The following is a 15,023-nucleotide window of genomic DNA, read 5'->3' on the forward strand; positions in this document are numbered from 1 at the left end:
TTATATCGGCTGACAGTAATAATTGTAGAAGAATTAAATTGCCATCAACTGATCTGTCCGTCCAGCGAACATTCAGTGCAAGTTCGTATCAACTCTAAGAAAGGATATTTCCTTGGCCACAGAAAATACTTTCCTATTAATGCATTAGAGCATGTAGTGAGGGTCAAAATCGTAAAGAGACATTTAAATTGCAAGGCAGAACCAGAAACTCATGTAATTTGTGCACACAACTTTTATTAACTAAACACTAACGCAAACTAGTCTAACAAACAAACAAACAAACATACAATCATTCATACATGGGGAAAGGGCAAATGAGAGTTGATGGATGAAACCATCAGGAAACCAGAGAATGAAGCTATGAAAAGAGTCAGTTAACCACCTGAATAAAACCATCAGTGCCGTTTAAAAGGGGGTCTATAGCTTATACTAAACCTCTGTTTTGTTTAGTTAAATGTACGATACTTGCAATGCCTTTGGTCATTGAACGAGTGTCCGGATGCAGTCTAGGATGAAAGTTCTGATGGTTTGAAGGTTTGGTGGTGTTGGAGTTCTTCGAGTTCTTCCGGGTTTGAAGGGTGATGAACTCCAAAAGATGTTATTCTGGCTTGGTGGTAATTGGGAGTTTCTTCCCAGGTAGAAAGGGAAAAAGAGCTAAGAAAGAGATCTGCTGAGATCTGAGGATCCTTGGTTGAATGGAAAGTCAAGGCCGCAAGGCCTGGCACAAAAACTTAAGGGTCCAGAAGAGTTCTAGCTCACATCCTCCTCATCCTCTTAGGATCTAACAGAACCGCAGACTGCAGGGGCATCACTGATGTGAGAGCTTTATCTGTTATAGAGGTCACACATCTGGGGTGTCAAATAGCCAATGGAGTCCTGAATTTTTGGAGGGAAAGTTTTACGACTCTTTGTCTCTGAACATGGTAATTTGCATAGGTAATTCGCCTGGGTTAATGCACAAATTACTAAAGATTCTTAGGACACTAATATGGTGCATAGGTATCTATGCACCAATGTTCACTCTCAATTAGATCATCCGAAGACGAATTGATAGAGACTAAACATGGTACAGCTAAAGTGATATTAACTAGTGATCTATCGTAAGCATGCATAAAACCGTATACAATGCACAAAAACAAGTACAAGAACAGTAAAAATATACACAATGACCTGAAGATATGTGTGTTCATTCAAAGAAAGGTTTTTCTATGAATTAATTAGAGAAGAGTCCATTTTTATGGCACAATGTCTTTTTCCTAAGGGGAAATGAAGTGAGTTGCTCTGCCCGCATTCCTTTGAGCAACAATAAAACAAGTGTTATCAGATGGGTTGCCATGGAACCAGAGGCCTGTTCTGCCTTCTTAGGTGTTAGATGCATTTCCGAAGAAGGGTCCACAGACCCTCATAGTTGGCCCTTTGGTTAGGTGAGGGGGCATAAGAGATTATTTGTTAAATATAACAAATAGTTGTGTGTCTGATTGGTCCATATGCTACAGACAAAATAACCTCTTAGAAAAATTGATTGGTATCTCGTTTCTGTCTAACAGAGTGTCTCTCCTTGCTTTTAATAGAAATGCTGAATATCTTTCTTGCCTTGTTAAATTCTGCATATTTTGAGGTCTGCTTTTTGTCTGATGATATTTAAATATGAATGAATAATCTAATAATTTTATTAGCATTAGAATGATTTGTTTAGGGTCTTAATGAAAAGTCTATAACAGGGGTGGCGAACGTCGGTCCTGGAGAGCTGCAGAGTTTTGCTTCAACCCTAATCAAACACACCTGAGCAAGCTAATCAAGGTCTGAAGGATTACTAGGAAGCTACAAGCAGGTGAGTTTTTATTAGAGTTGGAGCTGAACTCTGCAGGGCTGCGGCTCTCCAGGACTGGAGTTCACCACCCCTGGTCTATAACATACTTTGGTTGAAATTTCTCAATAGTTGTGTAAAAAACACTTTCTTTACCCTGTCAAAATCAGCTGTTTTCATCAAGCCGTTTTTAACTCCATGTCCCTTTAAATGCTAATGAGCTCTGCTCGCCCCGCCCCTCTCTTCTGTGGAGTGACAAGCAGTACTGTTTAATTCAGCCACGAAACACGCTAACTAGCACTAGGGATGTAACGATTACCGGTTTAACGATAAATCATGATAAAATTCCTGTTTAATTTTTTTATTTATCATTAAAACCATATTTGATTATCGCGATTTGAACATCTCGCCATAAAAAAATACTGTCCAGCAGAGTTTTCAGTAACAGTCTCACGTGCGCACAGCAGCAGAGGAGTTTCGTTTTGAGTGAAAATAGTACGGAAAAACTGGGAGATTTTATAAGAGTGCTGAGGGAATTATACAAATGCATATATGAATTAATTAATTATATGATTGTATCTGTGAAGGTTCTGACTGTCTTCAGAAACGATTCGATGACATTTTCTTTTCATCTTCGCTCCATTTAGTAAGAAGTGTTCTTAATTGCATTACTGCTTTGTCCACGGAGTTCACGGGAAACAGCTGTAATTCTCCACCTGCTGTCAGAGAATGGATTTACAAAGACTTACATTTACATTCAGCCTGTGTGCAATTTCTGTCTGGCTAAAACGGACCGAATTTGCATGCCATGTTTTAAATTTTGACCGGTTGAGGAAAAACAAGCTTATGTGGATTCTGCACATTTAAACAATTCAAATAATTTATCTAGAATTATTTATGGAGCAGATAAAATACATATAACCATTTATCAATCAATTATCATTTTGACTTAACCCTTTTCTTTATTTAAAGGCTGAAATGTGAGGTTTACCTTTTTATGAATCTTTTTCAAATCTTTATTTGAACATTTACATTAGATATTTGAACATGCTATTAAACTGTTGTCAGTCAAGTTATTTAAAATCCGGACATCTATGACTACGTTTACATGCGCACAAATAATGTGATTATTTCCAATAATCATAGTAAGGACTATGATGTATTTTGAGGTTTACACGTCAAGAGCAAAGCTCTTACTCCCGTTTACATGCAATTTCCATTATTCTTATTATTCGCTAAGAATTGTGGTTAATTTTTTACTGCCATTATTCGCATACCCCAGTGGACAGCACAAATGATGGACTCTGAAAGAGCAGGTGTGCTACTGGCCGCTGTTTTAACTTATTTACATCTAATGCATAATGATTTTGTATGACTGTATTCCATGCTTTTTTGGCGCCATAGAAACGTGATGGAATTTGCCTATACACTGCCATTGCGTTCTACTCGCCATTTCTGGATGAGGATAAGGAACAGAGACTGCTGGCAGCTAGTTGTGTTTTCCCCAGAAATGCGATGCTTTCTTCCCCACCATCGTTTCTAATCTCCGTATTATTACAGGTGCGTGTCACGTTATTCATGTATGTCACAAGCGCATGCGCACTTTGGTCAGAACGGCAATACTGCGATTAAGGTGTTTACATGCCTGTATATTTCGATTAAAGTCGGCATACGCCACCTATGTTAATACGATTATGCTTGCTGAGATTATGAGCTTAATCGCATTATTTAGATCGAAGTATTGCGTTTACATGAGGTAATGTCACGGTTGGTGGTTGTAGAGAAGGGAGCGCTCGACAAAGAATAACAAAAGAGATTTTATTTAGCATCAACACACATTACCATTACTAACTTAAGATCCGACAAACATAAAGGCAGAACTGAGGACTTATAAAGGGAGAGGAACAAACGAGGAAACGAGATGATTAATCAAACACAGGTGATGGGGATCATTAATTAACAGAACTAGGACAGGAACTAAAATAGGAAGAACCAAATAAGGTAGGAACAGAACAAAACCAAAACTGACATGTTACAGTATCTCCCCCCCCCCCCCGGAAGGTGCGTCCCGCACTGTAACAGTAACACCGGGGAGGGGGGGCGGGCGTCCTGGAAGCTGGAGCAGGACCAGGATAGGACAGGGAAGCCTTCAGGACGGATCAGGAGCCTTGGGAGACCATGGCAGGACTGGAGACTCGGGAGTCCATGGTGGATCCGGAGCCTTGGGAGGACATGGCAGGACTGGAGATTCGGGAGGCCATGGCGGATCTGGAGACTCGGGAGTCCATGGTGGATCCGGAGCCTTAGGAGGCCGTGATGGATCGGGGTCCTCGGGCGGCCGTGGCGGATCGGGGTCCTCGGGCGGCCGTGGCGGATCGGGGTCCTTTGGAGATATTGGAGGAGCGGGCACTTGAGGGCGCTCTGGAGGAGCGGGCACTTGAGGGCGCTCTGGAGGCGCGGAGCTGGATAGAACCAGCGGAGACGCAGGAGGGCGCTCTTGTAGCGCGGAGCTGGGCGGAACCAGCGGAGACGAAGAAGGGCTGGACGGGACCAGCGGAGACGCAGGAGGGCGCTCTTGCAGCGCGGACACTTGAGGGCGCTCTTGCAGCACGGACACTTGTGGGCGCACGGGAGGCGCGAAGCTGGATAGAACCAGCGGAGACGAAGGAGAGCTGGACGGGACCAGCGGAGACGAAGAAGGGCTGGACGGGACCAGCTTAGACGCAGGAGGGCGCTCTTGCAGCGCGGACACTTGGGGGCGCTCTTGCAGCGCAGATTCAAAGGGGCGCTCTTGTAGCGCGGACATTAGAGTGTGCACGGGAGGCGCGGGGCTGGACGGGACCAGCGGGAACTCAGGTGGGCTGGACGGGACCAGCGGGAACTCAGGTGGGCTGGACGGGATCCTCTTCGCTGCGGATGGCGAAACTATAGGGTTGGGCAGGAGGAGCCGTTGGCGAGGTATGTGGAGGATCCCGGCGAGGAATGAGCTGGGGAGACGCTGTGCGTTCCTGCTGGAGCAGAATGACAAGTTTGGGGAATCTCCTCGACTTCTTCGTCGAGTCCATTGAGGAAGAAGATTAGATTAATGAGTTCGACCAAGGGAAAATCACCTGTGGGAAGTTCACAGCGAATAACCTCGTCATTCAACCCCAGCAGGAAACGCGCACCCAGAGCTGCGTCGTGCCAGCTCACCCGGTTGGCAAGCTCGAGGAAAACCTCCACATATCGCGTCAACCTCAGGCCGCCCTGCCGCAGCCCGTACAGCGCGACTTCAGCTGGAGACATGATGTTCGTGGTCTCCGGCGTTCGTCTGGCTTTCTGTCGCGGTCGGATCTTCTGTCACGGTTGGTGGTTGTAGAGAAGGGAGCGCTCGACAAAGAATAACAAAAGAGATTTTATTTAGCATCAACACACATTACCATTACTAACTTAAGATCCGACAAACATAAAGGCAGAACTGAGGACTTATAAAGGGAGAGGAACAAATGAGGAAACAAGATGATTAATCAAACACAGGTGATGGGGATCATTAATTAACAGAACTAGGACAGGAACTAAAATAGGAAGAACCAAATAAGGTAGGAACAGAACAAAACCAAAACTGACATGTTACAGGTAAAGATTCATCTCAATATTGTCAAAATCTCATTATAATCGTAAGAGGGTCAATGTAAAGCACAGTGGTAATGTTATTGTTTTAGTGATTATGCAAACTAAATTTTATTTGTTGTTTGTTGATTTTTGAATATAAAACTTGGTGAAGTGATTTATGCGTCTGTACTTTTTGAATATCTTCAGCACATTAAGATGCCTTAACATGGTGCTGCAGACAGATTTCCTATTTTTTGTTTCTCAAATACGATCAGGGATGACCTGCTGAACATTCGGCAGAACACACCACAAAATCTTTTTTTGACTATTCGGACGTTTTGCTGGACATTGTAGTTGGCGGAGCCTTAGCTCTGGTCAAACGCTTCACATGTCCCACCAGAGACAGTAATATACTGGATCACTAATACACAACAATAAAGGACACATATTACTCTGTCCCACGAGCAGCTTTAGGACTCTCTGATCACTGTTTGGTTCATCTTATTCCGAGCTACAGGCAGAAACTTAAGTCTGCAAAGCCTGTATTAAGAACTATTAAAAGATGGACTAATGAAACAGAGTGGGATTTACAAGCCTGTTTCTCTCTCACTGATTGGACTGTTTTTGAAGCCGCTGCCACCGATCTGGACGAGCTCACAGAGACTGTAACATCATATCAGTTTATGTGAGGATAAGTGCAGCATTCCTTCCAGGACTCATCTAATCTACAACTACGACAAACCATGGTTCAATGCAAAACTCAGACAGCTCTGTCAGGCCAAAGAAGATGCTTACAGAAAGGGGGATAAAGTCTTGTATAAACAGGCCAAATACACACTGGAAAAGGAGATCAGAGTGGCAAAGAGGAATTGTTCTGACAAGTTAAGGAACAAATTCTCTTCCAGTGATTCTGCTTCAGTGTGGAAAGGTATGAAAGATATCATCAGTTACAAGACACCATCCCCCAGCACTTTGGAGAATCAACAACTAGCAAACGGTTTGAAAAATCACCCGCCCTGAATACCTCTCCACCCAACCATTCACACCTCCAGCAACCCCCCTCTCCCACACACCTACAATTCAGATAAGCGAAGGAGATGTACGCCAGGTCTTCAGAAAGAACAAAAGCTTTTTCTTTTTGTTAGTGCTTGTTTTTGTACAACATATTCAACCCAGTTCCAGACTTTGATGTCAGAATCTCAGAATGTGAATATTTAATATTCCTCATATGTGATCCTGGACCACAAAACCAGTCTTAAGCTGCTGGGGTATATTTGTAGCAATAGCCAAAAATACATTGTATGGGTCAAAATTATAGATTTTTCTTTTATGCCAAAAATCATTAGGATATTAAGTAAACACCATGTTCCATGAACATATTTTGTATATTTCCTACTGTAAATATATCAAAACTTAATTTTTGATTAGTAATATGCATTGCTAAGAACTTCATTTGGATAAATTTGAAGGCGATTTTCTCAATATTTAGATTTTTTTGCATCCTCATATTCCAGATATTCAAATAGTTGTATCTCGGGCCAAATATTGTCCTATCCTAACAAACCATACATAAATGGAAATCTTATTTATCTTAAAAAATCTGGTTTTGTGGCCGGTTTCACATATTATCATCAGGCCAGTTACAAGCTCACTGCTGGATTTAACAATTTCATTACAAAGACATACATCTGCTTTGCATCTGTTGTCTTTTGTTGACATTGTATTGCATTGGTGATTGCAAGAGAATGTTGCGATGCAGAGACCTTGCTTTGTGATATTTAGGTGATATATAAATCATAATAGTAATACGCAGATTTAGGCTAGTTAATATTTTACTGTCTAATAATATCAGAGCCTATTGGGTATCGATCTAACACCTGCTGCTGTTATGTAATATTTAAGGAGTTTTTATCAGCAGGAGTTTGAGCAGCTTAAAATCTGTCATAATCTCTATTAATGCTCTCCTTCCCTTCGTTAAACATGTTACATGCTGATGTATGATTCATATTATGAATGATAACTGGTAGTTGTACATGTTTTAATGCATTAATCTGTTTGCCACTTGTGTTATTTTTTTTTTTTAAAGCAAGAACTTTGACTTGTTTGGTTGTTGAAGCATTTTCAAATACTTGAAAATGAGCTCTCCAGTGAACCCAACATTCAAACTTGATATCACTTACAACCTACACTGTTTTATTCAATGAACTTAATATGTTTTATGATTATATAGAAATTTTCTTGTTAACCTAGTGTCAGAAATGTGTAACAGTGTTCAAGGATTTTATGTGATTTGTGGCAATAAAATAATATTTAAATGGAGATTATTTCAGTGGTTTCATTGGAAAGCTCATATGCAGGTATTGTAGTGGATTTTCTTTTGACTGTGTTGTGTTTTCGATGTTTTGAAGGCGAGCAGTCCGCTCTACTTGATGAAATGTTTTTTACCCACCATTTTAATCAGCTAATTCACACATGGCATGGTAATGCTTGGCTGTTGGCATCGAAAAAGGTCTCCAGAGAGTATGTGCTTTGAATAATCAATGCAAAACAAAATCTCCTCAAGTTAGGTTTAATTTGCAGGACAAATATATGTGAATGTGTCAACAAAAAAAAAAAACCCTTGTGAATTGTTGCTCGATCAATGCAACAATTTACATGCAAGAAGTGTTTTTCAAGCAATTTACTCAGATTTGTTTAATGAATGAGACCCTTAACAAAGATTATTGGAGTATGTTTTACAAGAAAATACGATTTCAGTTTTTCTACTTTAATTACTTGCCGTTTCTTTGCAATTAATTTTTAAATTTACTAGCAATTTCTAAACTGAAAAAGAAAATTCTACACCAGTTTTTCATTGATCGTTTACATTTGTTACTTTGTGATAGATAAATATACGGTGGCCGAGAGAGCTCACCACGCTGCAACTTCAGAAAACACATGCAAATAGAAAAAGCAACAGCAAATCAAGAAAACATCTTCATCAGTTTGACAACAGGTGCTGCAAATGCTCACAACGCAAACAAATAAAGAAACATTTAATTTCCAATAAAGTTGGCTAATTCCAACCCTGAGGTTGGTCACCTCAGGGTTGGTTAATTCCTAAAAGGGCTTGTGAAATTGTCTTAGCAGCATTATGCTTTCTATTGTCCTAGTTGTATGCGTTGAGCTCCTTGCTCGGGTGAATGAGTGAGTGTGAGTCTTCAGACTGTTCTCTCTGAATCTAGGTCAGTTCATCTGTACAGGGCTGCCTGTCTGTCTACATCATTAGTGCTGTCTGTAGCTATTGGTCTTCGGCTTCTTCCTTTACTGCAGCATATCCAAAAGAACTGTCAGGGACAAAGTCACCACAAATGTTTACTCCATGCTATACTTTTAAGGACTCTGCAAATTAAGCAGAATACAATATGTATTGATTTTGTGTGGTATTCCAGCTAAAATGCTTGATGCTGTGTTCACACAGATGCTGTGTTCATTAAAAGAGACATTAAAACATGAGATTCACTCTTTCAGGCTTCAGTGTCACATGGTCCTTCAGAAATCATTCTAATATGCTGGTTTGATTTAATGATTTAATTTGAGGATTTAATGCTCAGGAAACATTTCTTACTATTATAAATATTGAAAAAAGTTGTGCTGCTTAATATTTGTGGAACTGGAAATACAGTTTCCTATTTTTAATAGTTTTTATTGATTTGCAGATTTATTTTAATATATTTTTCTATTAATTCATGAATTCGTTAATTTTATATATCTATTTATTTCTTCATCAGTGCAATGCATACTTGCCAAAAAATTATTAATTTCTTTAAAAAAATAAAGAAGCCCAGACTTTTGAATAGTATGCATGCATGCATAAAAAATAAATAAATAAAAATGTGATTTATTTATAATGTTTTTATTTATAAAATTAGAATAAAAAGATTTACTGCAGTAAATTGTCTTTTAAATTTGATGCATTTTCCCCCCTTTTTTATTCTAGGTTGAAGAAGAAGTCCCAGTCAGTGGACATCCCTGATGAGGGTTATGCTGGTTCTCTCGTCAAAGACCTGCTGTCGTCACCCCTTATACGGAACGTGACCAGATCAGCCATAAGTAAAGAAAAGGAGATCAATACCACTAACATCCAAAAGGCTCGTAGTCCTCGACGTGGAGAGCTCAAGCGAGGGTATACCATAGGTGCGTGAGGTCTTCTTCACTAACCGTTCTGTTCAGTTTTATTATGCTTCAATCCATTCCTTAGGAACAGATTTATGTTTCCTGTGGCTTCCTGAGCAAAATAGCCTATATTAGGTTATTATTTATTATTGGATTTTTTTCTGTTGTATTTTTATCATTTTAATAATTTTTTTTATATATTTAACATACAATATATTTGTATTTGCTTTTGATCTGATTATAAGTACGTAATGATTTTAGGGTATAGAATGACTTAACGTGTGCATTAGATGGTGTTTCATGGTGCATTAGAAAAGATCTTAGAGAAGGATCCTCATCTAGTCCAAATCGAACACAGTAACATTAACACTGTCTTACAATGGACAATGGAAAGGAATAGTCCAGTGAGACTTATTAGTTGTGCTTAATCCAGTGTTGGCACTGGAACTGGCTGTCTGGCTTTGCGGTAAGAGGAAAACAGATAACTTTGAGACTGTAACTGGAGGAGAAACGAGGACCTCATCCCTCTGTGGACCTCCACACACACACACGCACACGGAGTAATTACTCTTAGGTTGCAGGAGATGCACTAGTCTCAGACAGAGAACCCTTACAGTATCTGTAATAAATACATTGTAACTCTGACTGTAATGAATCTGGCCATTTCAAAGGGGTTATACTCAAAGAGTTCTAAGAATCTTTCTGAAAGATATACCCTACCATTTAAAAGTTTGGGGTCAGTAAGAATCTTAAATATTTTTGAAAGTCTCTTATACTCACTGGGATTGCATTTATTTGTTCAGAAATACAGTAAAACAGAATTTAAAAATGTTTCTGTTTTAATATAATTTAAAATATAATTTATTCCTGTGATGCAAAGCTGAATTTTCAGCATCATTACTCCTGTTTTCAGTGTTACATGATCCTTCAGAAATCATTCTGATATGCTGATTTGCTGCTCAACATTTATTCTTATTATTTTTTGTGGAAACCATGATACATGTTTTTTTTTCAGGATTCTTCGATAAATAGGATTTATGTGAAATGCTAGCTGTTTGTAACATTATTACTTTACTGTCTATTACTTTATTATTACTTTACTGTCCATTTTGATCAATTTAATACATCCTTGCTGAATAAAAGTGTTATTTTTTTCAAGAAAGTCTTACTGACCCCAAACTTTTGAGGAGTTCTGTAAAACCTGGGTAGTTCTTTACCTAATTTATTCTCTAATGTAATATAGCCTCATTTAGGGGTGTGCAATATTGAAAAAAAATCTCTCTCTTTTTTTTTTTTTTTCTCGATGACGATATTTTGCAGAGTGTGTTATTGTGCTGATATCTGACTACCGTGGACAGCTGCGGTTTTTGATATTCTTCATATTCTGTGTGGTCAGTTCACATCAGTGACTAATTAATTTTTTCATTTAAGTTTAAATTGATTTTTACCTTTAAGCAATTTTTTCTAAAAGTGTATATCTTTTGAGTCAAATTGTTACATTTAATCAGTCAATTAAGATCATACACATTTAGGCTGTTAACAAACAAATGAAACCAGTATCATCAAAATGAATCTTTGCAGAAGTTGCATCTGAAGTGGCATTTAGATGTATTTACACACTATTTAATGCAGCTCAGAGGGACATGGAGTGCTTTAGCCAGTTAGAAATGCATAATTTTTTTACATTTTAAACATAAACATTGAATACTGATATTTAAAATTATTTCAAAAATGAAAATAGAAAAGTGAAATTAAAACCACCAGTAGGTGGCAGAAAGTCACTGGTAATAAGTGAGTCATTGCGACTGAACCGAATCATTTAATGGTTGATTCATTCAGGAACGAAACGAAACACTGTCATGTTGCTCAGAGACGCTGAACAGTGCTGTAGCTGTTTGGAATTATTTCTTCTCAGCGAAATGGAGCAAAAAGAGGCAATATGGTGTCTAAAACGTAAATTTCTTAATATTAACTTATTGTTTATTGAACTTTTGTTTAAAATCAATATCACATTTGTAATCATGCTTATTTTTGAAGAAAAAACTGCACTCTTCCTGTGACTTTAGCTATATGAAACGTAAATATATAAATTTTCTGCCCCCATATCTTGAATTTTGCGATCATTCTTCATGCATTTTAATAGACTGAATCATGCAGTGAAAGAACACACTCTAAATGCGCACGTGCGCTGTTTAAAACGCTTCATCACCATGTGGCTAATGTATGCGTGCACTCAGGCATAGGTGTTTTGTTTGGTTTTTGCTAAATACTCGATATTGTCAAATTGCACATTGTTAAAACAACAATTACGATATTATCGCAGACGATATATATCACACACCCCTAGCCTAATTTTTTATTTCAAATCTTTGTAGTCAAAAAGACAAGAAAACAAAAAGAGCTTTGTTTTAACATTTGGCAATTTGCAGCCTCACAATTCCAGTTTTGCTTTTTCACTATCAGTTTCATTTGGGTGTAATAATGGGGTTCTTTTGTGGTGATTGGTCTAAAGAAAACAATACAGTTTTAAATTCCAACATGGTGGACAATCTAGTTGGGCTGCAAATGAAAACCCCCTTGTTTTTGGTTCCCTAGCTCATGTGAAGCTCTGGAGACGGTTTAAAAGTTACTTGCAGAGCAAAATTTTTACAAAGTTGCTCACCATAAATAATGCACTGAAATAGCAAGAACATCTTCAATATTGAACTTTGAGTTTCCACTAGTCTTGCTTTTTCAAGCTCTTTTCAAACAGCTTCTGATGTCTACTGCAAATAGCCATGATGCATCAAACTTCCTAAAGCCCATTTTAGGAGCGTTTTAGGTGAATAAATGCACTCGAACCCTCAGGTGAGCATGTAAGAGTGCATTTTGTGTAGTTTCATACCCAGACAGCCACAGAGTAAGCTCGGTTAACCTTGTGAGCATGCAGTAATGACTTCAGCAAGATTTTTCCCAAAGGACAGATACTGGAGGTATTTTGTGACATCCCAGCATTGCTTCCGTTACAGCTAATGTTTCTCATTGTTATCTGCAGGGCAGGGTTGACGCCAGCCTGAGGCTTCAGTTCAGTCTCATGGGACTGATGATGCAGTTCTGCTATTAGTGCTCCAGCAGTCGGGCGTCTCTCCCAATTAACTGTCTGCTGAGAAAATCTTTTAATCAAAGCCCTTTGATCAGATCTCTGCCGGTTTAGTTTACTAGATGCCGTAAGTCAGACTAATTAGGCTGTTAATCATGGTGATTTGTTTGCCGTCTTAAACAGTATCACATCTGAGTTTATATAAATGCTTTTTATAAATGTTTTATCAGTGTAACTTAGTTATGGGACTTTTCCCAGAGGCTTTACAAATTTGTGCTTGTTCTTAAATGTTGCTCTTGCATCTAATGGATCCGGTTGTTCTGTGAACATGATGCAATCAGTATATTTGTTGTCCTGGATGCTTTCAGTCTGTTTTCAGAACCATCAGGGGTTAAAGAAAAAGCACAGTGCAGCAGTCTTGGCTCTTTTATAGCTGTGTGCATGTATTGGAGATTGAGCCTCTATGTGGCTCCCTCATAAACATGCACACATACACGCTCACAAAAACTAATCTTCTCAAGTGATGTGCAATGGATGCAGAACTCCTGTAGAAAAACACTATAATAGAGTTAATGGAAATTGCAAGTGTCACTTCTCCATAATCAATCTACAGTAAATGTCTTCAAAAAATATGGCATTTATTTGTGTGTTTTTTGGATGATATTGTGAAAGCTTACAAACTTGACCAGTTCCTGTAAAGTCATAATTCCACAAGTTTTACCTGCATTTACAGACACTACTGAGATAAGCCAGCAGAGGGTGTTTTAAACTTGCAGTATATACACTATAAGCTACAAATTACTGAAATGTAAACAATGCAGATTAATTAATTTTTGAATGAAACTTGTATTTTTCAGCTTTATAAGAAGTATTAATTGTATAGTTTTAATGTGTTTATTTTTATTATTATTGCATTTTTAAATAAACTATTATAAAAATAGATAACATATAAAAAAAGCAAAGCATGGACACAACTGCTTGTGGTTGAGTTGTCTTGTGATAGAGGTAAATGTGGTCTACTTTTAACAGGGATTGTGCCAGCTGTCAAATCAAGTTTCAAGTCTCCAAAGTTACTTAAATCGAGCAGTCTAAAGCAGAATAACACAAATGAAAGAGCTTGTCTTGTCATATTCGAGTGCTTTTTTGATTTTCTTCTTTTCATTTTTGTTGCTGTAGCTGCTTGTGTAGTCGAGCTGTTTAAACCGCATTTTGAATGTTATTTTGCTGCTCAGGCAGATTACATGGCATATATCACAGATTTATTGTGGAAGCAAAGTCAGGCCGCTATGTGCAAGGATAATTTGACTCAATATATGTAGCTTTTTCTATCACAAATCTAAACTTGCCACTGGACTCATTTCTCATTGGTTTATTCACTAAATGTGATTTATGCAGATTCCAGGCTGGCTGTTTTGTTGCTGGTGTACTGTCCCACTTTACAACATGCCAACTAATGTATAAAACAGTTGTGCAAATGTGTAAAAGATGGAAAGATTTAGTGAATACCATTTCAAATGTTTGGTAACATTTTAATTTAACACATCACATTCTCACTCGTGTTGTTTAAAGTGTGTTTTAACTCAAAAATAGCTTTGTTAAATGCAATGGTCCCTTTGTGAAGAATGCACAATTAATTAAAACGAATTATGTTGAAATTAAACCAACATAGTCCTTAAAATAAAATGAAATTATATTGAAAAAATAGTCGTGTCACTATTTCATGATTCATTTCTATTGCTTTTCAAAAATAATCAATCTCCACTCCTAAAGCAATTAAAAAGTTGTAGAGCCACTCAAGTACGAGTAGAGTGAGTAACTCGTTCAGCCCCACAGCCGTGGAGTGAAGGGAGTGACAGACACTTTGATTGACAGCAGTTTATAAATCCATGTAATGACTTGGGAGTCCTGCTCCTCTTTCCTGTAATGTGACAGGTGATGGGAGGAGACGGTAGACTGCTGAGTTGGTGTTTCTCATAGCTGACCTAAACACTTTTCAAGCCCTCTCTGCTTTCGTCTCTGGCGAATCTCACTGCAAGAAAGCTAATGCTGCAATCCTGAGTGCATATGCAAACAAATCTCTTTTTAGAAAAATATTTTTTACTCTGCCTTTTTAAAAAGTAAGAGTTTTTATTAAGATGACAATATCTTTCCTTTAGATAATCACATTTGTCACTCTGAAGTAATGCATATTATTAAAATGAAAGCCATCAATTTTCTTATTTTAGTGAGACCAGTTACTTATCTATGAGTAATAGTTGAGTATAAAATGGTCATGTCATTTCAAGACAACATGCATCTATTTTTTAATATAGAATTTTTGAAAGCCCAGTCATATTAGTGAAATTTAATTAGAATTTTCACAGATAACAAAGTGGACACAAGGCAGGAACA

General features: G+C 38.1%; 1 protein-coding gene across 1 annotated transcript in view; it reads left to right on the forward strand.

Annotated features, from left to right (window-relative positions):
- The window catches only part of oxr1b (oxidation resistance 1b), a 54,618-nt gene that overhangs the window by 8,748 nt on the left and 30,847 nt on the right, over positions 1-15,023 (forward strand). The window contains exon 3 of the mRNA XM_079380359.1: positions 9,378-9,574. Coding sequence (XP_079236485.1) covers positions 9,378-9,574 — 197 coding nt within the window. The remainder of the gene's footprint in view (positions 1-9,377; positions 9,575-15,023) is intronic.

This window comes from Barbus barbus (genome assembly GCF_936440315.1).
Source record: "Barbus barbus genome assembly, chromosome: 27".
Classification (NCBI taxonomy): domain Eukaryota; kingdom Metazoa; phylum Chordata; class Actinopteri; order Cypriniformes; family Cyprinidae; genus Barbus; species Barbus barbus.